The sequence below is a fragment of the Schistocerca serialis genome, unplaced genomic scaffold (assembly GCF_023864345.2).
Source record: "Schistocerca serialis cubense isolate TAMUIC-IGC-003099 unplaced genomic scaffold, iqSchSeri2.2 HiC_scaffold_1430, whole genome shotgun sequence".
NCBI lineage: Eukaryota > Metazoa > Arthropoda > Insecta > Orthoptera > Acrididae > Schistocerca > Schistocerca serialis.
This window is the reverse complement of record NW_026047659.1, coordinates 121,080-143,710: the sequence shown is the minus strand read 5'-3', so window position 1 is coordinate 143,710 and position 22,631 is coordinate 121,080. Positions and strand designations below refer to the sequence as shown.

Genomic DNA, 22,631 nt, shown 5'->3' with positions numbered 1-22,631 from the left:
GTTGGCATCTGCAGCCAGTGTTGTGTTAGCACGGGAGGCAAAATGTGGGGCGTCGAATGGCGTTAGATCTGACATGCCAACGCATGTACAGCTCGTGCCTTTACCCTTAGCTAACAGCAAACACGGAAAACAAAATGGGCTATGGGTAGGAGTGAAGCAGGCAATGCAAATGTTGCTTTTACGTCCATTTACGTACATTAACACGCCTGGAGGATGCCTTACCTCGGCTTGTTTACGGTTGCCTTAACTCGAGCTGAGGCGGCGGCCTCTGAATTTCATAATTCCCTTCGAAGCTTTAAGGTGTTTCATCTAGAGATGTGTACTCCCGCAATTTCATTACTTCACACTAATTATATTTCTTGCGCTGCTATTTTTTTCCGCCAGTATATTACTGGCGATCTTTCCCATCACTCCTGTCTGCTGTAGGAATGCCCATAAACTTCCTCGCGGAGGTTCAGAAGACAAAGTGAACCTTAACAGTCCCCGCGTAATGGTTTCAGTCATACACTTGCTATTTAAACAAGATAAAATATCACACGATAAAAACTAAAGATGAAGAAAAAATGATCACGTACGAGGCAGAATCGAAGTACGATTGTTTCATTACATATATTTATAATCTGCACAACCAGCGCTTTTCTGGGGCATGTAGAGTTTCCAGACTTTCGAGGTTCCTGGCTGTGGCTGGAGTGTGTTCCCACGGCCGGAGAACGCGAGTCGCCCAGCGCGGGGGTGGGGGCCGTGGCCCGCTGCGTGGGAGGCCGGCCTGCCTGCAGCCAGACACGCAGGTCGGGGAGTACGTGGAGGAGGCGCGCCAGTCGGCCGTAAACACACTTAATGGTAACAGGGGTAGTTCCCTTTGGTTACAGTGATTGTCGGGGAAACTCCCTGAGGCATTGGCCGTAACTGTAGCCTTATTCCAGTACGGGAAGCTTCAGGTATCGCTACACAGTTGGCGGGGACAGGCTCTCGCGAGAATATACGAGAAACACCGAGTCATACAATTGTACGTCGCAGGTTACGGAGAGCGCCAAGTGAGTCAGTCGGCCCTCAGACACGACGAGGCGGAGGTCTCCGTGTTGTGCCAGGAGCGTGGACTTCCCTCTGTACGAGTCAATTACGTTCATTGATATCAGGTATGCATTACTCAAACATTCGCAGTGGTTAATTACAAGTGGCATACAGCAATGGCATCCCGATTTTTCGGTTAACAGTAGTAGCTGCGCACAGTCCCATCAGAAGCGACTGTTTGTATGTTTACAGCCCGGTAGCCACACCGACAGCGAGAGACGTCATCAGAATTAGCAGTCTCACTGGGCGGGTACGGAACTTTCAGAATGTTTACCGGCGAGGTCAGCTCACCGCCGAGGTAGCCTCGGCTGGGCTGCCTTAGCGAAGCGGATCTGACGAGTGTAGCTGCGCGGGCTAACCGTCTGTTCCTTCACAGAGACATTACGCTTTCTTCTTTCCTTTTGCTTCATTTTGCAGTCCAACTCACTGCGGGTTTTATCACGCATTTGCTGAAAAAGACGTGAGTCCCTCGTGAGGGAATGAGCAGGCAGAATATCTTTTGTGTGTCCAGAGATTCTGCCGTAACCTTTCTGGCAGGTGAGAACAGATCAGCGCTTTTTAGTGCAAAGCCACTCTCTGCCACTCAGTGCCTTCATTGTTGCTTTATTTGCGGCGAGGAACCGTATGTCAACCGCACTCGCATATCGGTCGGTAATTTAAGTACGATTATTTCTAACATGATTTCAACATTTGATGAGTACTTAGCTATAACATTTGTTTTCTCCCTGCTCCGTAAGCGCTGAACGTTCACAACTACTGCCTCGGAAGTGTGCAGAACAACGAATGGCAGCGCCTCTGCTGCTTACCTAACGAGATATCCTGGGTAAACACGGCTACAGCTAAGAGGAAAATACAGCTCAGAGGCGGATCCCAGAGATTAAAGCGAGAGGAGAGTGGTGTGCCGATTACATCATTGGGAATTCCAGCTTTTCAGGCTGCAGTTACTTGACTGTGACGCAGTACTTGGCGGGTAGACTGTGATGAGACAGGCCAAGTGTGCGGCGCTCCAGGAGATGAGAGTACAGAATGCCCGGGGTCGTCATTCACGGCCCAGCCTGGACTGGAGATCTGAAGTCACCAGGAAAGGCTCCCACCGACTGCCGCTCCAGTCTGGAGCGCCCTGCCGCCTGCAGCCCAGCTGCCTCTCGGCCAGCCTGGAGTCTCCTCTCCAGCCCCGCACTGCCAGCTCTGACACCAACGTGAGACTCTATCTGCTCTGGCGTTCTGCAAAGGTTTATGAGCACGGGTCCATATGTCTTATTCCCAATCCCGTCAATCAAACCAGTTAACGATAAGTGTGATTTTCACTTAAATATTACTGTCTGCGCCTAGCCAGGTACATCGCACGTTCCTGTGGTAGCGGTGCTAACTCTGTCAAGCTGGGGCAGAACAGCATGGCTGACATGCGACATTAAATTATTTTGTTGAAAGGATGTCGAAAGTATCGCAAGCGAGCTGCCTCAAGGACTCAGAAATGCAACAGCTGCGATCAGTGTAACCAATCACGTATTGTATACCGAGTGGCTCCCCGTGAGATGGGCGAGAGTGCAAGCTGGCATTCTCCGCTCTGCTCAGGGCTTCGATGCACGGACCGCCCACACCGCTGCTGCAGTCAGAACTTGGGCTCATACGGAATGACGGCACAGTGTCCAGTGTTGTACTGTCGGCGCAGCTCTGCCCGCTTCCTCGCCAAGGGCAGCCGCAGCAGTGGCCGCCGTGCTGACAGTCAGCTGACTTGTTGACCTTTTGCTTGTGAAAGTGTGCAGCACACCTCTCGCCGTGTCCATTATCGTTCGCTGCAGTTCTCTTAGTGTTTCACTTTCAGTAGCTGCTAGTAGTGATGAGCATATGAGTAGCCCGTGGAAGCTTGTGAGTCAGAGTGCAGACCTCGAGGTGACTGAAGAGCGTTTTGCAGATTGGTCACCGTGGTTCGCAAAGTGCGACAGGCTGGAGCAGCCGCCCCCCGCGCTCTCAGCTGTGCAGCGCCTGGCAGCCCGCCTCTGGGACTCCGGACTGCCGCCGCCGCCAGCAGCTGGAGCGGAGGAGGGAGGGGGGTGCGCCGGCGCCCTGGCGCAGCTCCGCCGCTTCACGTCGCGCGAATCCTACGACCTCCTCGAGGAGCTCGACTGCCGGATCGCTGACGACTGTCTCGACTCCTGCTCTGTACCGAGGTATGTAGACCACTCGACGCCATTACTACTAACCGTACAACTACTTCTTTCCATAAATTTATTCTCAATGCTGTCACCTACTTTTCCTATTTTGCGATACTAACTATCTGTCAATAAGGGCACATTTGTGAGACCAAAAGAGGAAGCGCGGTAATACCTTCTGCCGCCGCCTCTTCTGTTGACACTTTCCACTGAGCAGTCAATGGAATGTGCCTCGTGGCACACGTCTCTCTCCGCTCTCTGTCTCCGCATGTCGCTACAGCAGACAGTAAATGATCTGATGATGACAGTCAGAGACTGAAAGCGGTAACGAACAAAAAAAGCTTTTCATCGAGACTGCTTGCCTTACTAAAATTGAATTTATATTCCTATTTCCCAACCGTATTATCAAAAATCAATAAAAGTACAGCGTCGTTTGAGATGACAACAGCTGTAGCTCGGTATCGTTGTTAGTTGTAAATTAGTTCAAAAGTGAACCATAAACACTGCAAGTGGCTAAATTAATTACTTTTCGAAAGAAGCAATTATAGAGTCAACACCCAGCACCACCAGATTACAGTAATACTCCACAACATTTGCTGTACATACATAATTAAAATCTCTAACATGGCAGCAGTCAACAACAGTAAAATTATGGAACCCATAGGAATCGAACAGCCAACCAGTGGCACGTCAGATGTTTATTCACACTTTTACCTTGCTTTACTGTTCATTAAGCCACGTGGCTATACGTTAGCATTTATATGGGTCATTTTAGTGTTGACTGAGCTTTATGACCTGTTTTCTCTATTCGCACAATAAGTTTACACACGTTGCTACTTCTTGCAAGGAAGAAAGGCTTATATCCGTTTAAACCTAGGTAAGGATTCGAATAAACTTGTCAAGTACAACTAGCTGGTGCATGATTCCCATTCTTTCCGTACGTCATTAAGTTATAGTAAGACAGTCACATTCAGGCCAACTTTTGCTTCAAGGATCATGAAATGGCATCACGGTATTACCGCCTCTAGCCTCGAAGACTTCGTCAACGCGGCGGGGAAGAGAGTTCCGGAAGTTTCTTCAGATACGCAGCACCTGCCCGAGGCCTCCCACTGACGCATCAGATCGCGCAGAGCTACCAGTGTGTGGGGACGTCGGCTGCCACGTCTCAGCCGCTGTTCCAGACAGTACCGTACAACGTCTGCGGCTCTGAGACCGGGTTGTCTAGTGGTCGCCTCGAGGTGCTGTAGGGCGCCCGAGTGTTCGTGAAACCGGGAGTGTATGCACGCAGCCCTGGGAACACGACTGTGTGTGTCATCTTCTACAACGCAAGTGTCCAGAGAATGGGGCAACACTTCGTCACCGACAATGTTGAAATAAACGTGCTGCTTCAGGTTCACATTAACCTTGGTGACTGAATCCAAGTCACGGCGACAGAAACACCCCTATGACAGCATGGAACCACCAGTGGCTTGAACTGCATCCTCTATAGGCCGTCAGTCCAATCGCCATAATTTCAGAAGAGGCGAAATCGCGCGACTCGTGTGACGCACCTCCACCCGGCCACTGTCCGTCTCTGTGTGGTTTGGCCCACGCAAGACGCGCAGCTGTGTGTGTCTGTGTGAACGACGGCCGCCGACTCCAAATGTCGAGTCTGTGCAGCCGCCTTCCGAACGATTGCTAGGCGGCTGGTTCAGATGGAGCTGCTTTGCCAGGAATTCGCAATTTGCGTCTGGTTTGAAAGCGATCGCCAGTCACTTGGAGTGACACTCGTCAACAGCCCTGTCGGCTAGGATCTTTTTACGCCACTGCCTCACATCACTACGAGTGGTTCACCATTCGTTGCAGATACTTGGACAGTCCACATTGGTAGACCAACAGATCGTGTAAGCCAGCAGTCTGGCTTTAGCTGTCGCCGCGGTCGCACGCTCCTCGAGTTTGCTCCGTGAACGTTCAGTGTTTACGCCAGTGTTTTCGTGTTTCGTGACTGTTTATTGGCTATTGGTCTTCGTTCATGTTGTCTTTCTACGTAGTGCTGTTGGGATTTCGGCGTTGTCCGAAATTTCTTCGCTGCAGAACACCGTGGCAAACTCCGTGAGAAAAAACACCGTGATTTTCACCTTCGACAAGTACACCCGTCGAGTACAGCCCTCTGCACTGGAAATACACGACTAGATTACCGAGGTATTTGGGCTTCATCCTGAATCTGCTCATACCATGCAGCTAGACTCTGATGAATACTGCATGTTTGTAAAGTTTAACGATTCCGTGAGTGTAGACCGCATTCTGGAAAAATTTGGTTATGAAACGGAATTTATACACCGTGATGGTACTACAAGTACTGTAAAACTCAGGAATTCCGAGTTTGTAATTAGAAATGTTAGGGTTTTGAATATTCCGGTAGAAGTAGACAACTCGAAAATTAAAGATGTCCTTTCAAAGTGTGGGGTTGTCAGGCAAATAGTCAACGAAAGGTGGGCTTCGCATTTCAAGCTGCACTGCTTTAACGGCATTCGCTCCGTGGAGATGGAAGTGAAGGCAAACATTCCCTCCCACATCTTTGTTGACGGGCACAAGGCGCATGTTATTTACTCAGGGCAAACCCCTAAGAGGCGGCGGCTGTCGTGGATCCTGTTACTACCTCTGAAAATGTTGCACTTAATGTTAATGACTTTCCGCCTTCAAAACCTGCATTAACTGCTGAAATTCCGTCCGTGACAGCGAGACTCCCACTAAAAAGCGTCCTCTAGAGGACACTGAAAAAAATGTTGATGAGGACTCTTCCTGTGAATCACCCGTTGCCAGGAAGCCGAAGCCGAGTCCTGTTGGAAGTGGTAAAAGGAGATGAAATGCAGTTCGATGTGGCTCCCACTCCCGCACAAGCACTTACACCGCCACGAGCAGATAGTGACGCAGCTGGTAGTGACCTTTCACGGAAATGTGACCCTGAGCCTGAGGTCACAGCTGCAATAACCGCATCGAGTGCACAGCCCATACAGTGCGAACAGTACGAGGAAGTACCAAGTAAACAACCTGCTGGCTCCGAAGCGCAACACCGCGCCGAAGGAGGAAATAAACAAGCATCACCGCCTCGCCAGCAAGACAGCGCAACCGACAACACCCCGGAGCCAAATATTGACGACTCGCAAGCCACAGCCGTTGCGCAAGACGGCCACCGTCGGAGGCTGCGACCGAAACAAGGTCTTGCTGTCACGCGTCATCAAGCGAAAACCACTCCAGAGAAGAAAGACGTCAAGAAAAAGAATATTAAATATGAAGTCATCAGGGCCAACACTGACGAGGAGAAAGAGAAAGACCACAGTGACTTATAGCAATGCATTGTCAGGATTTCAGGATAATTTTCTTTTCAAGCACTTTGTTTAAAAGCAGTAAAATTTTTTCTATGAAGTTAGTGCATGTAATGGGCACACAGCTTGTAAAGATCGTGACTTGGAGAGAAGGTCGTTGCTGCTATAATCATACCGATCCTCATCCCAAATAGCTTCTTCTGGTACGTCTGTGATGCAAGTTTATAGCACTACTACTATTAACATTAATAAATACAGTCACCCTTCAAATTGACAGGATCAGAAGAATTCTTGTACTAGTGTGGGACAGATATCGCGTTGCTACGAGAAGTTGCGATGACGGCATTTCGGATCCCAGGCTTTTTTGAAATTGTTAGTATTTCTACGGAAGCCATATCGGTACAGCCATTCTTATAAGGGAAGGCATTCCGGTGACTGAAATCGAACGACTAGAATCAGGAAGAGCCGTAGGCATAAAAATTTTCGATATGACCGTGCTTAACCTTCACGCCCCATCAGGAAATTCCCATAAATTGGATGGTGCGATGTTTTTTCAAGATGAACTAATTTATTTATTGAGGAAAAATCCGTGTTCTCTTATATTAGGTGGACATATTAACTGTGTTTTAAACCAGAAAGATCAGCAACCCAATTTCAGCTACTCGCCACAGTTAAAAAAGTTAGTAAGTGATCTACAACTCAAAGATGTATAGGAACTTCAGCACCCGACATCAGTCGACTTCACGCATATAACCAGCCACTCCCGCAGCAGACTAGATAGAATTTACGTGTCACCAAATTTGCAAAATTTTTTATTAAACGTTGAAACTGTTCCTGTGTATTTTAGCGATCACAGTACACTTTTAACTTGCTTTAATTCAAGTGTACAGCCAACCCGTCGATTCAGAGGGCAATGGATTTGAATATGTCTGTTTTAACTGACGAAGAACTGGAACAGGAAATAAGAGTAGCGTGGACTATGTGCGTCCGCACAGCAGACAAGCACCCAACAGTCACTGACTGGTGGACTAGGAGGGCTGAACCAAGGCTGCTGAAAGTTGTCTTGCAGTATAGTGTAGCGAGGCGCAGGGAGTTGAGGAATACAATGGAGTTTTATTATAAAGTTTTAAGAGACTTTTATCAAGAGGCAAATGATGACGTAATTCGTCTGAATGATATCAAAAAACAAAAGCCAAGTTATTAAGCATTAAACAGCAACAGATGGAGGGACTAAAAATTAAATCGAAAGCCACATCAGTAGTAGCTGGTGAAACTGCTTCTCTGTATCACTTGGTGCGGCATGCTGAAAACAGACGTCAAGCTTTTATTGATGAAGTCCAGACGCGTACTGGTACAAGGCTCACATGCCAGAAAGAAATACTGGACCAAGTCCACAGGTACTATGACAACTTATACGCCCCCACCACAGTGGACGATGCAGCTCTCGAGGACTTTCTCACTATTTTAGGTCCACAGTTGTCGGGAACAGAAAACGCTGACATCCTGTCACCTATTACTACAGATGAAGTGCATGAGGCAGTGCGTAACTCACCTCTCAAAAAATCTCCGGGACTTGGTGGCCTCCCTGTGGATTTTTATGCCCGCTACTGGTCTGTAATTGGGGACAAGATCACTTCCATGGCGAATGTGGTCCTGACCGGAAAAGCGGTCTCTGCAGAGTTTAAGGAAAGTAAAATAGTACTGATTCCTAAGAGTAAAGGCAAAACCAACTTAAACAATTTTCGGCCTCTTTCGCTACTAAATTCTAATTACAAAATAATTTCGCGTATTATCAACAAAAGACTCCGTGCCTTTTCCAACAAAATATTGAGTCATCATTAATCTTGTTCTCCAACCAGAACGATATTCGAAAGTCTATCTGCATACAGAGACGTCATTGCAGTTACGTCAGTGGCAAGTATAAAATGTGCTTTAATCTTTATAGATTTCAACAAAGCTTTTGACCGCGTTAGTCATAGATACCTCTTTGCGACGTTGTCAAGAATGGCTTTGCACCCTCAGATTGTCAACATGCTAAGAAATATTGCAACAGGTATAAATGCGAAAATAGTAATCAATGGCCAAACATCTAAACCCATACAGATAAGGCGAGGGGTTCCACAGGGCAGTCCCTTATCTATGTTTTTATTTTCCGTACCTTTAGAGCCCTTTCTCCGCAGTGTCCACGCAAGACTAACAGGCATAACATTGAGTGGTGAGAAAACCGTCATACGAGCTTATGCTGATGACGTGGGTGTTGTAATAAGGAATAAGGAGGAGACAGTTACACTGGAAAGAGAAATACAAAAGTATTGTCTAGCGTCGGGAGCGACAACCAATGAAAACAAAAGTAAAATATTGAATCTGCGGGGCCTAGATCACCTCCGACTGTCATGGGCAAAACAAGACAACAAACACAAAACTTTGGGAATAACCTTAATGACATGTCCGATGAGGATGGCTGCTTTTAACTGGACGGAAGCTAGGAGGAAAGTTCATGGTGCTGTAATGGAGAACATCCATCGAACTGTGGACCAGGTGCGAAAAGTCAGATTCACGAACTCCTGCATTTTGTCTAAAACGTATTTCACTGCACAGGTATTTCCAATCCCCAAACTAGTATCGAAAGGGATCATGTCCACTGTTACCAATTATTTGTGGCGAGGAGACATATTCAGGGTTGGTGCGACTACCGTTATACTGGATGTCATAAACGGGGGCCTCGGTTTGGTGGACATTCGAAATAAAGCGTCTGCTCTGTTCCTCAAACGGACTTTCCATGTACTCCGAGAACTTACACAATGTATAACCGCAAAGCTCTTTGCGGCTGTGACACCCCATAGCCTGCAAGCACCGATTGATGTGCGAAGGATTAATGCCCGTCTGCAGTATGTGACGAACTTTTTCCTCGAAGCAAGTTACCTTAGTGACGAAATCAGAAGCAACACATGTACCACAGCGCGCGACATCATACTTGAAAGGAAGTTAAGTGAGGGCAGAAACAAAATTGAAAAGAAATTCCCTAATTGTGACTGGAAAGCTGTATGGCGGAACATCAACTATGCCGGGCTATCTGCAGACGCTATTTCCGCATGGTACAAAACAGTTAACAATGTCATCAGCACTAACGAGACACTGTATGGGATCGGTTTAAACCAGACACACCTTTGTGGAAAATGCAGTCTGGTGGATACACTCATCCACAGATTCACCTGTGGCGGCAGTGTGAATAACTGGAATTGGATCAGGCAACAAATCGCCTTTGTCGCCAGATCCTCGGCCGAATATATAACGCAATCGCTCCTCCTGAGACCAGACATGACATACTTTCCGAAATTAAAAACCAACGCCATTAGCTGCTTACCGGGAAAATATGTTAGTTATGTCATCAACAAACTTGGGTCGGACAACGAGATAGAATTCCGCGTTTACATGGAGTGTGAATACGCAGAAATCAGCACGTATCGCAACCGCAAGAAGCACTACGGCAACATGCTGGAGATCATTTTTGAAAGAATGGGTGTCGGTTAAATATGTGGAACCACTACAACACCTTGGACGAGAACGAACAGAAGAAAATTAAAAGTCAGTTGTGTTATTATTATTTACTATTACCTTGCTTCCGAATCTTCTATGTTACACGAAGAGTTTTCTCAAAACATTTTGTTCAGAATTACTCGTGTTCGACTTCCAAAGTATTTGTGTGATTCAAGAAGAATTGTTAAGTTTTTATAAGTGTTCAGTTTCTACTCAGAGAAGAGGTTTCTTTGTGTTTCTTACATCGGAGAATGGGAATTTTGCGTTAAGATTTCTGCACACTTAGTGCTATGACCCAACTGGGGACATGAAAAAAGGGGTGGGAGGAGGGGTTTGGGCCCCGACGCACCGGCATTGCCGTGAAGAGACCCCACTGCTAGTGCGGCGTGTACCACGACCTGTGACCTTCCTTAAAAAAAAAAAAAATGTAGTTAGCGCGCGGGAATAGGATACGGAAGGTCATGGGTTCGCGCCTGGGTGGATGCGAAAAATTCTTTTCCTCTTCATAAAAAAAGAAAATAAAAAAAGTTGGTAGAGCACTTGCCCGCAAAAGGAAAAAGTCTTGAGTTCGAGTCTCGGTGCGGCACACAGTTTTAATCTGCCAGGAAGTTTCATATCAGCGCACACTCCGCTGTAGAGAGAAAATTTCATACTAGAAAGAATATATTGTTACAATGGGAAACGTATAATTTTAGAATTGTACATTTGCATTCAAAACGCTCTCAGAAAGATGTATGCGTTAATGGCACATGCTGTTGCTGATGTCCGTGTCTGCCATTTCCAGTTTGGCTGGTATCTCGGTATTGCAGATGACGTCCATGTGTTACTATGGTATACATGTCTGTTATAACGTTCTGAGGAAAAAGTAACACATTCCCAAAAATATGCGTATCCCAATGCGATAGTTTACTCTGCAAAAGAATAAAGGAAACCCGCTGGTGATAATGTAATATGGCCGAAATACGTATCGGTAAGAAGAGAAGAAACCGTGTTTGTTCAAGGTTGAATCATTTCAAATTTTTGTTCTTAAATCAAAGACGAGATAAAAAGTGAGATTTCATGTCGAGAAATCACCTCAAGATGAATACCTACTCACAACATTCCAAGAAGTTGTATGAAGCGAAGAACCTGAGGATACAAGACGGACGCCTGGCTGTCGCTCTCGTAGGGCCGGCATGTAGTATCTGAACTATCGTTGTCGGAGTTGGTTTGCTGTCGATTGTGATAAGCGTAACTGTATCACTGAACTGTTCACTGTAACACACTCTCTGCTCTACCTTCCTAAAGAATCCTACTCCCCTTATACTGTTTTCTGCTACTGTTAGTATTACCATAATAGCAGCCCAAACTACGACAGTCCCGCCCCACAGCAGAACCCATGGATAGAGACCTGCACCGGTGCCTGGTCGCCTACACAGCCTTGCACGACGAGCCCCAGTCGACGTTCGAAACCTGTGCTCGCCGGTGAACACAAGCCCACTCCACTGTTCCAGGATCCGTTTCACGTGTCCCCTTAGCAAATTTCTTCGCACTCCAAGGTCCCAGGTAGTTTTTTATTGTTGTTCGTAGTGGTCGCCTAGTGACCACATTCGTCTGGTGGAACAGGCTACTTACTGACTGTGTTGACGAGCCTCCGAGTTGACACCAAACTGAGGGAGTACTTTTACAGATAGAGACTCGAGCAAAACACAAGCAGAACTGAGACCACAGAGTTCTACCTCCATGATACAGAGGCACACAGGCAGTCATATGTGCCCCTGGATAGGACCAAAATTTCCTGCAGCTACTTCCTTAATTACCTTGGTGTCTCCCTCTTCCTGTCACTGTCATTTATGCGGCACTGCGCGGACCTGTGAAAGTCGTTTGGTTCTATTCTAAATCAACTGCACTACATTCCTGCAAAAAAACTGGGGAGCAAATGTAGACAAACAAAACAACGCTGCAATTTCTGTTGGTTATTGAGCTGTCGCATATTGTGCTAAAGCGTTAAGGAGCCATGTTGACACTTAATGACATTGCTACAACAGCTCCCACTTAGTGGTTGCATGTTCTGTCCAGTTTTGTCCCTGCTAATCTCACAATCAAGGATGCCAAGGTGCTAATTCCTAAGACAGAGTGCTATAAGAATTCAGTCCAACTGAGTAAGGTAGTGCAGTATGGTCTTTCTTGTCACGAAAGACCAAGATTCAACCTCATCCAAACGGCACAGGAGAGACATGGCAACGTCCTGAAGACGTGGTATTATAGTGGAAGTGCTGCTCGTGACTATGGCGCCCAGGAGCAGACGGTGAGCCGTGTTGTGGGGGAGCGCCCACTCCATGCCTTTGAAGGCGGTCTGCCGTGCTTGTCCAATCATAGTTCTGGCTGCATGTTTGTATGTGAATTCTTGTATTTCATCAGAAATGATCAGTTCGCCATAATATGTTAGCAGACTCGATACCAGTCGTAATGTACGCAACAATTCCTGTCTGACACCTCGATTCGTCTCTAATGGGCTGGCGACCTCTATCAATGGGAAACGTAAGAGCTGGAGAAGGGCAAGTTCAGTTTAGTTTTCACTATTCTAGTCTACAAAATACAGTCAAGTTTCAGAATATCATCTGTCACATAAGCTGACTCCATTTTATTTTGAAAGGTTGAACAACATGGAATGGAACGTGACAACGCTGCAAGCGGATGATCTGAGGCATCATATCCTGTCCCAGTCAGTGCGTGCTGTTCGACGCATCGCAAGGGCCACGGTCAGCAGGGTGAGATGTGAGAGGCGGCGTCGTGTTCAGTTAGTGTGGTTGGATAAACCTGGTGAGTATATTATTTGGAAGTTCGTTATTGTTAAATAAAGCGTAATGTGCTCATTTAGGTATTCTATAAAAACTCTCGTCGATGCTTATGAACACATGATGATGGAGTTGCACCACATTTGAAAATTCAGTCCTAATAACAGTGCACAGAAATAAAAACATAAGAACTAAATAATAATCACACTGAAGAAAAGAAACAGTTGTCTAACCACAACCGATTGCATCTAACAAGAGAAGATGACCAACCTGGTCTCACATACAAAACGCACACTTGCAAGGTGTGAGCCCCAGCTGTCTATGTCGCGCGGAGATTTGGATGATTGTACGCAGTTAAGACCTTCTGAACACATAGCTTTTCAACGCTCGTGTACCACTTGTTTCTGGCACGCTCCGCTGCGTTCGCCCATCGTCGGAGCTCGAACTACTGTACGGTACGGTGAGTAAGAGGTTCGCGTTTATAGTGCCGGTGAACCGACAAGCGACAGTGTGGCACGTCCAGGAGCAGTATACAGTGACGGTCAAATTGCCACGTTTAAACGTCAAAGCTCGCGACAGTTGTGACCGGTAAGCGTCGTTATATGTGGCTATTCGACTAACTCTTACACGAGGCAAAAGAAACTCTATGAGCGTTTCTTTGTGCTACTATTTGTACCTTGCGATTTAGTTGCGGCAGTCATAGAGAAGACCCGTTAAATGGAGAGAAGAATAGTTGATTGACGTTAGACTATTCTTTATGAGAGGATGGTGGTGACAATCATGACGATACCCTTTCACCAGGATCATTTTCGTCAAACAACTTCATTGGCACAATGCGACGGAGACGTAAAATCACGAACTGACTGTTTAGGAAGCTTGGTTTGAAGAGCTAGTATTGTCAGGTTTCACCTTGCCTTTGTAACAGAGATCTGTATGTGTGTGTGCGTGTGTGTTATAAAAAACTGCTGCAGAATATGTCCTAAAATATTGCTAAACAGTGTTGACCATATATGCGCATGGCATTGAAATACTATCTGCTCAAATTGCTTACCCGTTTTTGACGTTGAATAAAATGTGTTCTACTTGAAGAACAAAGTTTCGAAGCACATGGGGCAGACGTGACCGGCTCCACGCACGTCTTCCCACACTTGCGACATGAAGCGGGTCTGAGGGCTCTGGACGTCACCCCGCTGCACAGTGCTCTGCACTCGTGCATCAGGCAGCTGCAGTGGGGCGCAGCCAGTGGCAGGCAACCTGCACCTACAGAACTCTAAAAACTCTGCACTCAAGACGTCTAAAATGAGTATTATCATAAGTATGGCCATTTATTTTAAGAGAGGGCGGGTGTTTGGCATCTAGGGTTGAGATCTCGCAAGTGTACGTTTTTCTCCTTACAAAAGAAGGTCGAGTTAGTTATGTTTACGTGGAAGGTTACAAGTAATAAACATGAAGGTTGAGGACAGATTTCATTCGATGTCAGATAAAGAGAGATCATGCTGACACAGGAGTAGAGCACACCGCCTCTAGCCTCGACAAGGGCCTAAGTTGGCCGACAAAGAGAGTCCACGAGTCTCTCCAGTTGTGTCGTGTTCATCTGACGTCACTCAACAGGTCCCGTAGAGCCGCCAGACCGCAGGGACGTTGAGACCGCCGCTGCCCACACGCTGGTCGCAGACATTTGCTGTGAGGCTGAGACCGGATGGCTTAGCGGCCATGTCGGGATGCGGCAGGACGGCTGAGTGTTCGGTCGTCCAGCCAGGAGCGTGTCCACGTGGCCTGTGAACACGGCTGCTCTCTTGGGAGCGTCCCCAGGGCACTCAGCATGAAGGTAGCGCACAGGTCCGGACTAAAAATCACTATGCGATGTGATGCGATCTAGACTGCACGCTCACTAAACTTCAGCACAGATCTCTGACACGTGACGTTTTAAGACTCCCGTTCATTGTCGTTGCGATAAAAGTGACAATGCAGGAAGGTACTGTAACTTTTCCGAAATTTTTAGACCTTTAATGCCGCACGCTACAGAGCGTACGGGGATCCACTAAACGATGCCGACCCCAGCAGAACAAACACTAAGAGTCGCAAGAAACGACAGAGCCCATGTCCTTTGAAATTGTGTAAAGTGCGTTATAAAAAGTAGCGGAATTTGGCACATTGTGTACATTTATTTACTTCTTTATGCGTTTATTCCACCTGATAAAATTAAGGCATTCGTGCACTCTCTTACATATAACCTGACATCTCAATGAGTCAACATTACGACATGCGAGGTACACGAGCAGCACACGGTAGCGGTAATTATACTACTTCTGCTAATAACAACAACAACAACAACAATGGAGACACATAAGAACACACGTTTCTCTTGATGGGACATGCACAACTGTTGATACACATCCCCAGTGATAAAATCAACTGCTGATGTAAAATGTTGCAACTGTAGCAGGTATTATCACTGATGACAGAAATTAATGTATGGGGTTTCATAAATTCCACATGCTATGCTTTATATCAGAATACACATACTACAAAAATTGTAGCTCTGCATGTTTAAGTTGACTTAAATGTAAAACAGTGTAACTGTTTCAAACTGTGGATGCATTACTTTTACATGTTTGTTCGCCTTTCTTTTAACAAATTACATAATGATAAAAATATCAAAACTTTACCTACTGCAATTACATAACATTATTGCTTCAGTACAAACAGTCATGATTGCACACGACATTTGGCCTTGGAGCGGAGTGGAAGAGAGGGGAGTCGCTTTCTCTCTCCCTCTGTCGCTCTTTGTTTTAACTCGTAACCGTCGGTAGCTCGCTTCCGCACGGGAGGTATGCTTCGAAAAGGATCGAGGCACAGGAAAGTTCCATCTGAGGTTACGTCCTGGTGAGGCTCTTGTTAATACTCGTACTTCTGTATTTATGGGAAGAATTTTCCGATTATCTACGTCTAGAAGTCGAGATCTATCGTTTTCTAAATCCTGCTCTTAGATTGTGTGGCTCGCGTAGGGCCAGATATAAGCTCAGATCTCAATTGAATTGCGATGAAGAGTGGATAGGAGTTTAAGAGAATTGTCTGGCAGGATAAATGCGGGAAGGAGTGGGACACTGAAGTGGAGAGCATTCATGAAATTCCTCTGAATTTCTCTTGGGCTGTAGATACTACGTTGATGAATACCACACAGGCAGTTCATTTGAAGAGGAATGGACGTCTATGAAAAGGGCATCACAGAAGTTGGACAAACAAAGTTAATAACTGGCAACCAATGCTCTACAATCGCTATAAAGTTAAGAGATGTTCAATTGACTCTTTTATTAGAACATGTTACGCGTTTCAGGTTTAACACCCATCTTCAGATATATGTTACAAACACGTACAAAACATAAGCGAACAGCACACTCAACGCGTCTCAACGTTACAGAAAGTGAGATGTAGTCATATGAGTTACATACCGCAAACTTCAACTCCTTCCTACCCAACCAGGCGTACAGCCTTGACAACTCAAAGAAGGTGTCGAATAACATATGACTGCGGCACGAGCAGTCTTGAAGCAGAGTGTATACTGACGCTAAACAAGTCAACCAGCGGCGAAGCGCCCTCGGTAGGGGGTGCTGTATGGTTTACATGTAATTTAAGAATAATATTCTCATCATATAAATCTAACAGGGTGTAATTACGACTAGCAGTCGGAATAGTACTTCTGTACACGTTAACACTAAAAGTTTTAAAAATTTTTTCTAAACTCCAAATTTTTTTACATTGCCATACTATGCCTATAGCCAGTAGTGGCACTAAACACTACTCAAAACATATGTCAATATAAAATAAATAATAGGGAGAGGGGGGGGGGAGTTCCTTGGTGAATAAACCTTTCAACCTCTCAAATCTCTAAAAGAATACCACCAAATTAAATATAACCAACATTATCCATCATAAACTCAAACCTTGTGATCAGCTCGCGTACACAAACGCCTTAGGCGGCATCTGTTATAGCCAACGGCAACCACATCGGCGGAAGCCATCCGCCTATCGAGTTACAGCCAAGTGATACGCATGGGCCATGACTGTCCAGACAGAAGCCTTCAAACACCAACTTACACTTCTCTACCACATGGAAAAAGTTTAATGGTGAGAGGAAGAGCATTTTCATAAAGTCGCAAAAGATACGTGGGCTATACCTCATACATTCCTTATATAAACTAGTGGCACGACAATTGCCCGAGTCCTACCTATGCTATCCGGATACCGGAGAGCTATAGAGTTTTAAAAAACAAATACAAAACATTAAAAGTGTTAAAACTTTAGTCTAAAAATCAATAAAATAAACCATGGTGTCACCAAAGAGCACCCAAAGGGCACTGTGGTGGACAAATCTGTAAATGACAACCTATATGCTCATCTAACTTTCCCTGTATGACGATAAACTACCCAACCACTGGGCAAAAAAACCTAGCTTATCATAGCGGTACGTGGACAGAACACCACCAGCTCCTATAAAATACACAATAATACTTCTAAAGAGGGGATAATAGATACCAAGTTCAAAATAATATACGTTCAAACAAACCAGAAAACCAGTGGTTCCCACCGGAAGCCTGTTTATTAAATACTGGGTGTGCAGCGTGCTGTATACGCGCGTAGATCTCCAGATCTTCAAAGTTATCTAAAATCTTCCCTTTAGGTTACAAATGCTGAATTCTTAGGCTATCTTCTATCAGGGCCCGCTTTTGGCCAGTCTCCCTCATATGGCAGCCCAGCCCACTATTATTACTATAGTTATGTTCTCTAAACCTTGTGGCAAAATCCCTATCCGTCTGGCCAATGTATGTCCCAGCACATCCCCCACACTTACTTTCGTATACACCGGATTGCTTAAACTTATCTGTTTTCCCTTCGTCCGTATGTACTAATATTCCCCCCAACTACTTCCTTGTATGGAAGCCTAGCGAACGCCAGCCTTCCTAAAGGCTCTAGTTTTTTTTTTGGCAACATGGTCCAACATATTCCATTGACACAATATTACTATTTAATTTTTGGCGGCCTGACTGCCGCGTCTTGTTAAGAATTTTAGCTCCAAACTGTCGTATAAATTTTTCCGAGTACCCGTTAGCTCGTCGTAATTACACCCTGTTAGATTTATATTCTGAGTATATTATTATTGAATTACTTGTGAATGCATGGAGCACATGACCATGCAGCGCCCCGACACCTTCTTTGAGTTGTCAAGACTGTATGCCTGGTAGGGTAGGAAGGAGTTCAGGTTTGTGCTATGTAACTCATATGGCCAGATCTCATTTTCTGTGACGTTGAGACGTGTTGAGTGTGCTGTTCACTTATGTTTTGTACTTGCTTGTAACATATGTCTGAAGATGGGTGTAATCCCGAAACGCATAATATGTTATAATGAAAGATTCAATTGAACATCTCATGCGATTGTACAGCATCGATGGCCAATTATTAACATAAAAATGATTGCAGGTCTCAGACGGGATTTTATGTTCCATATATCAAACAAAGTTAGATATAAGGAGCTAAAGGAAAAGAAACCTTGGCAAACAGAAAAAAACACTGCAACTGATCGGTAAATGCAGAAGGTGCAAAAACGTTCAGAGGAACACAGGAATACAGCAGTATAAGTCACTTGGGAACGAAGTAACTAGAGGTAGATGTGAAACCAAAGCGAAATGGCTGTTGGAAAAATGTGAAGAGAAAGAATAACACATGGTCGTCTGAAAGATTTATTCATTGTACAGATTACTCAAAAGAACATTTGACGTAATTAAAAGTGAAGACGTCATCTTTAAGAGAGCATTGGGAATTCCACTGTCAAATGCAGAGGACAGTGTAGGTAGGTGGAGAGAATAAACTGAAGGCATCAACGAGGGGAAAGACCCGTCTGATGACTTGACAGAAGAAGAAATGAGAATCACAACGGAAGACACTGGAGATCCCACATAAGAGTTGAGTTGAGTTGTTTGGGGAAGGAGACCAGACAGCGAGGTCATCGGTCTCATCGGATTAGGGAAGGATGGGGAAGGAAGTCGGCCGTGCCCTTTGAAAGGAACCATCCCGGCATTTGCCTGGAGCGATTTAGGGAAATCACGGAAAACCTAAATCAGGATGGCCGGACGCGGGATTGAACCGTCGTCCTCCCGAATGCGAGTCCAGTGTCTAACCACTGCGCCACCTCGCTCGGTGACCCCACATAAGAGTCAGAGTTTAACACAGCTTTGGAAGGCAGAAGCGATAGGTAACATACCTACGGAGTTTCCGAAATCATTGGCGAAAGTGTCAACCAAGAACTACTGAAGTTGGCGTCTAGAATATACGAGAATGGCGCAATACCATTAGATACAACCCTGAAGATATATGCAGATACTTGCGAGGCCTATCGCACAATCAGCTTAACACCTCATGTATGGAATTTGTCGACAGGAATAATATATACAGAGGGATGGAAAGGATAATAGAGGATACGATAGATGATGATCATTTTGACTGTCAGAAGGCTATTAGCACGTCTGACATTGTAACTGATGAGGGAAGCAAAACTTGGAAAATAAAATGGACACATTCATAGGCCCTGTAGACCTAGAAAAAGCATCCGGAAATGTAAAAGTCTGCAAAATGTTCGAAATATGGAGAAAAATAAGAGTAAGTTGCAAAGAAAGACGGGTAATACGTACAAGAACCAAGAGGGAACAATAAGGTTGCATGACCAAGAACAAAATGCAGTCCCATCGTCCTACCAAAGTATTTGGTATGTTCCATTCTTCACCGATTCTGATGAGAAACTCATCATTTCTTTTCTTATCAGTCAATCTAATTTTCGACATTCTTCTCTAGCACCACATATCAAACGCTTCAGTTCCCTTCTGTCCCGGTTTTCCCACTGTCCATGATTCACTTTCACAGAATACTGTGCTCCAAACTTACACTATGAGTTACTCGTATTCCAGCTAAAACTGAAATTTAATTGGATAGATAAAAAAAAACTACTCACCAAGCGGCAGCAGAGCACACACATAAAATACTGTTGTGATTGACAAGCTTTCTTTGTCGACAGGAATAATACACTCCTGGAAATTGAAATAAGAACACCGTGAATTCATTGTTCCAGGAAGGGGAAACTTTATTGACACATTCCTGGGGTCAGATACATCACATGATCACACTGACAGAACCACAGGCACATAGACACAGGCAATAGAGCATGCACAATGTCGGCACTAGTACAGTGTATATCCACCTTTCGCCGCAATGCAGGCTGCTATTCTCCCATGGAGACGATCGTAGAGATGCTGGATGTAGTCCTGTGGAACGGCTTGCCATGCCATTTCCACCTGGCGCCTCAGTTGGACCAGCGTTCGTGCTGGACGTGCAGACCGCGTGAGACGACGCTTCATCCAGTCCCAAACATGCTCAATGGGGGACAGATCCGGAGATCTTGCTGGCCAGGGTAGTTGACTTACACCTTCTAGAGCACGTTGGGTGGCACGGGATACATGCGGACGTGCATTGTCCTGTTGGAACAGCAAGTTCCCTTGCCGGTCTAGGAATGGTAGAACGATGGGTTCGATGACGGTTTGGATGTACCGTGCACTATTCAGTGTCCCCTCGACGATCACCAGTGGTGTACGGCCAGTGTAGGAGATCGCTCCCCACACCATGATGCCGGGTGTTGGCCCTGTGTGCCTCGGTCGTATGCAGTCCTGATTGTGGCGCTCACCTGCACGGCGCCAAACACGCATACGACCATCATTGGCACCAAGGCAGAAGCGACTCTCATCGCTGAAGACGACACGTCTCCATTCGTCCCTCCATTCACGCCTGTCGCGACACCACTGGAGGCCGGCTGCACGATATTGGGGCGTGAGCGGAAGACGGCCTAACGGTGTGCGGGACCGTAGCCCAGCTTCATGGAGACGGTTGCGAATGGTCCTCACCGATACCCCAGGAGCAACAGTGTCCCTAATTTGCTGGGAAGTGGCGGTGCGGTCCCCTACGGCACTGTGTAGGATCCTACGGTCTTGGCGTGCATCCGTGCGTCGCTGCGGTCCGGTCCCAGGTCGACGGGCACGTGCACCTTCCGCCGACCACTGGCGACAACATCGATGTACTGTGGAGACCTCACGCCCCACGTGTTGAGCAATTCGGCGGTACGTCCACCCGGCCTCCCGCATGCCCACTATACGCCCTCGCTCAAAGTCCGTCAGCTGCACATACGGTTCACGTCCACGCTGTCGCGGCATGCTACCAGTGTTAAAGACTGCGATGGAGCTCCGTATGCCACGGCAAACTGGCTGACACTGACGGCGGCGGTGCACAAATGCTGCGCAGCTAGCGCCATTGGACGGCCAACACCGCGGTTCCTGGTGTGTCCGCTGTGCTGTGCGTGTGATCTTTGCTTGTACAGCCCTCTCGCAGTGTCCGGAGCAAGTATGGTGGGTCTGACACACCGGTGTCAATGTGTTCTTTTTTCCATTTCCAGGAGTGTATATACAGAGGAATGGAAAAGATAATAGAGGATATGATACATGACGATCATTTTGACTGTCAGAAGGCTAATAGCACAAGAGGGCGGCACGTCTGACATTGTAACTGATGCGGGAAGCAAAACTTGGAAAATAAAATGTACACATTCATAGGCCCTGTAGACCTAGAAAAAGCATCCGGAAATGTAAAAGTCTGCAAAATGTTCGAAATATTGAGAAAAATAAGAGTAAGTTGCAAAGAAAGACGGGTAACACGTACAAGAACCAAGAGGGAACAATAAGGTTGCATGACCAAGAACAAAATGCAGTCCCATCGTCCTACCAAAGTATTTGGTATGTTCCATTCTTCACCGATTCTGATGAGAAACTCATCATTTCTTTTCTTATCAGTCAATCTAATTTTCGACATTCTTCTCGAGCACCACATATCAAACGCTTCAGTTCCCTTCTGTCCCGGTTTTCCCACTGTCCATGATTCACTTTCATAGAATACTGTGCTCCAAACTTACACTATGAGTTACTCGTATTCCAGCTAAAACTGAAATTTAATTGGATAGATAAAAAAAAACTACTCACCAAGCGGCAGCAGAGCACACACATAAAAGACTGTTGTGATTGACAAGCTTTCTGGCCAGTGGCCCCTTCTTTAGGTAGGAGGGTTGAAAGGGAAGGAAGAAGGGTGAAGGAAAAGGACTGGAGAGGTCTAGGAAAAGGGGTAGATTTTGGAAAAGTCACCCAGAACCGCAGGTCAGGGGAGACTTACCGTACGAGATGAGAAGGGAAGACTAATTTTTGGGGACTGCATCGGACGAGATTTGAAAACCTAAGAGCTTAAAGGTAGAAGACGAGGTGATATGTACGACAGAGATTACTGCTAAGACATTTATCACAAGTTATAAAGAGTGAGACGCTAAGTGCATTGTACATAACAGAGGTGGGATGGGGCGGTGAAAAATAGATGGGAAAGACAATGAAAGATGCAGGAAACTGAAACGGAGTGAAGCAAAGAGCAGTTAAAGTGATAAAAAGCTGGGTGGCGAGAACGAAGGACATGTTGTAGAGGCAGTTCCCAGCTATGGAGTTCTGGGAAACTGGTGTCTGGGGGAAGAATCCAGATGGTGAAACAGGCGCCGAGGTCACGAATGTCATGCTGTAGAGCACGCTCTGCCACAGGATATTGTGAGTTGGCAGTGTATACCCTCACCCTATACCCATTCATGCTAACTGATAATCTGATGGTAGTCATGCCTATGTAGAAGGCTGAACAGTGTTATAATAGCTGGTATATGACTT

General features: G+C 46.0%; 1 protein-coding gene across 1 annotated transcript in view; it reads left to right on the top strand.

Annotated features, from left to right (window-relative positions):
* Positions 1-1,768: 1,768 nt before the first annotated feature.
* The window catches only part of LOC126443275 (uncharacterized), a 69,356-nt gene continuing 48,493 nt past the window's right edge, over positions 1,769-22,631 (top strand). The window contains exons 1-2 of the mRNA XM_050090892.1: positions 1,769-3,242; positions 12,702-12,868. Of these exons, the coding sequence (XP_049946849.1) occupies positions 2,920-3,242; positions 12,702-12,868 (490 nt within the window). The 5' untranslated portion in view covers positions 1,769-2,919. The remainder of the gene's footprint in view (positions 3,243-12,701; positions 12,869-22,631) is intronic.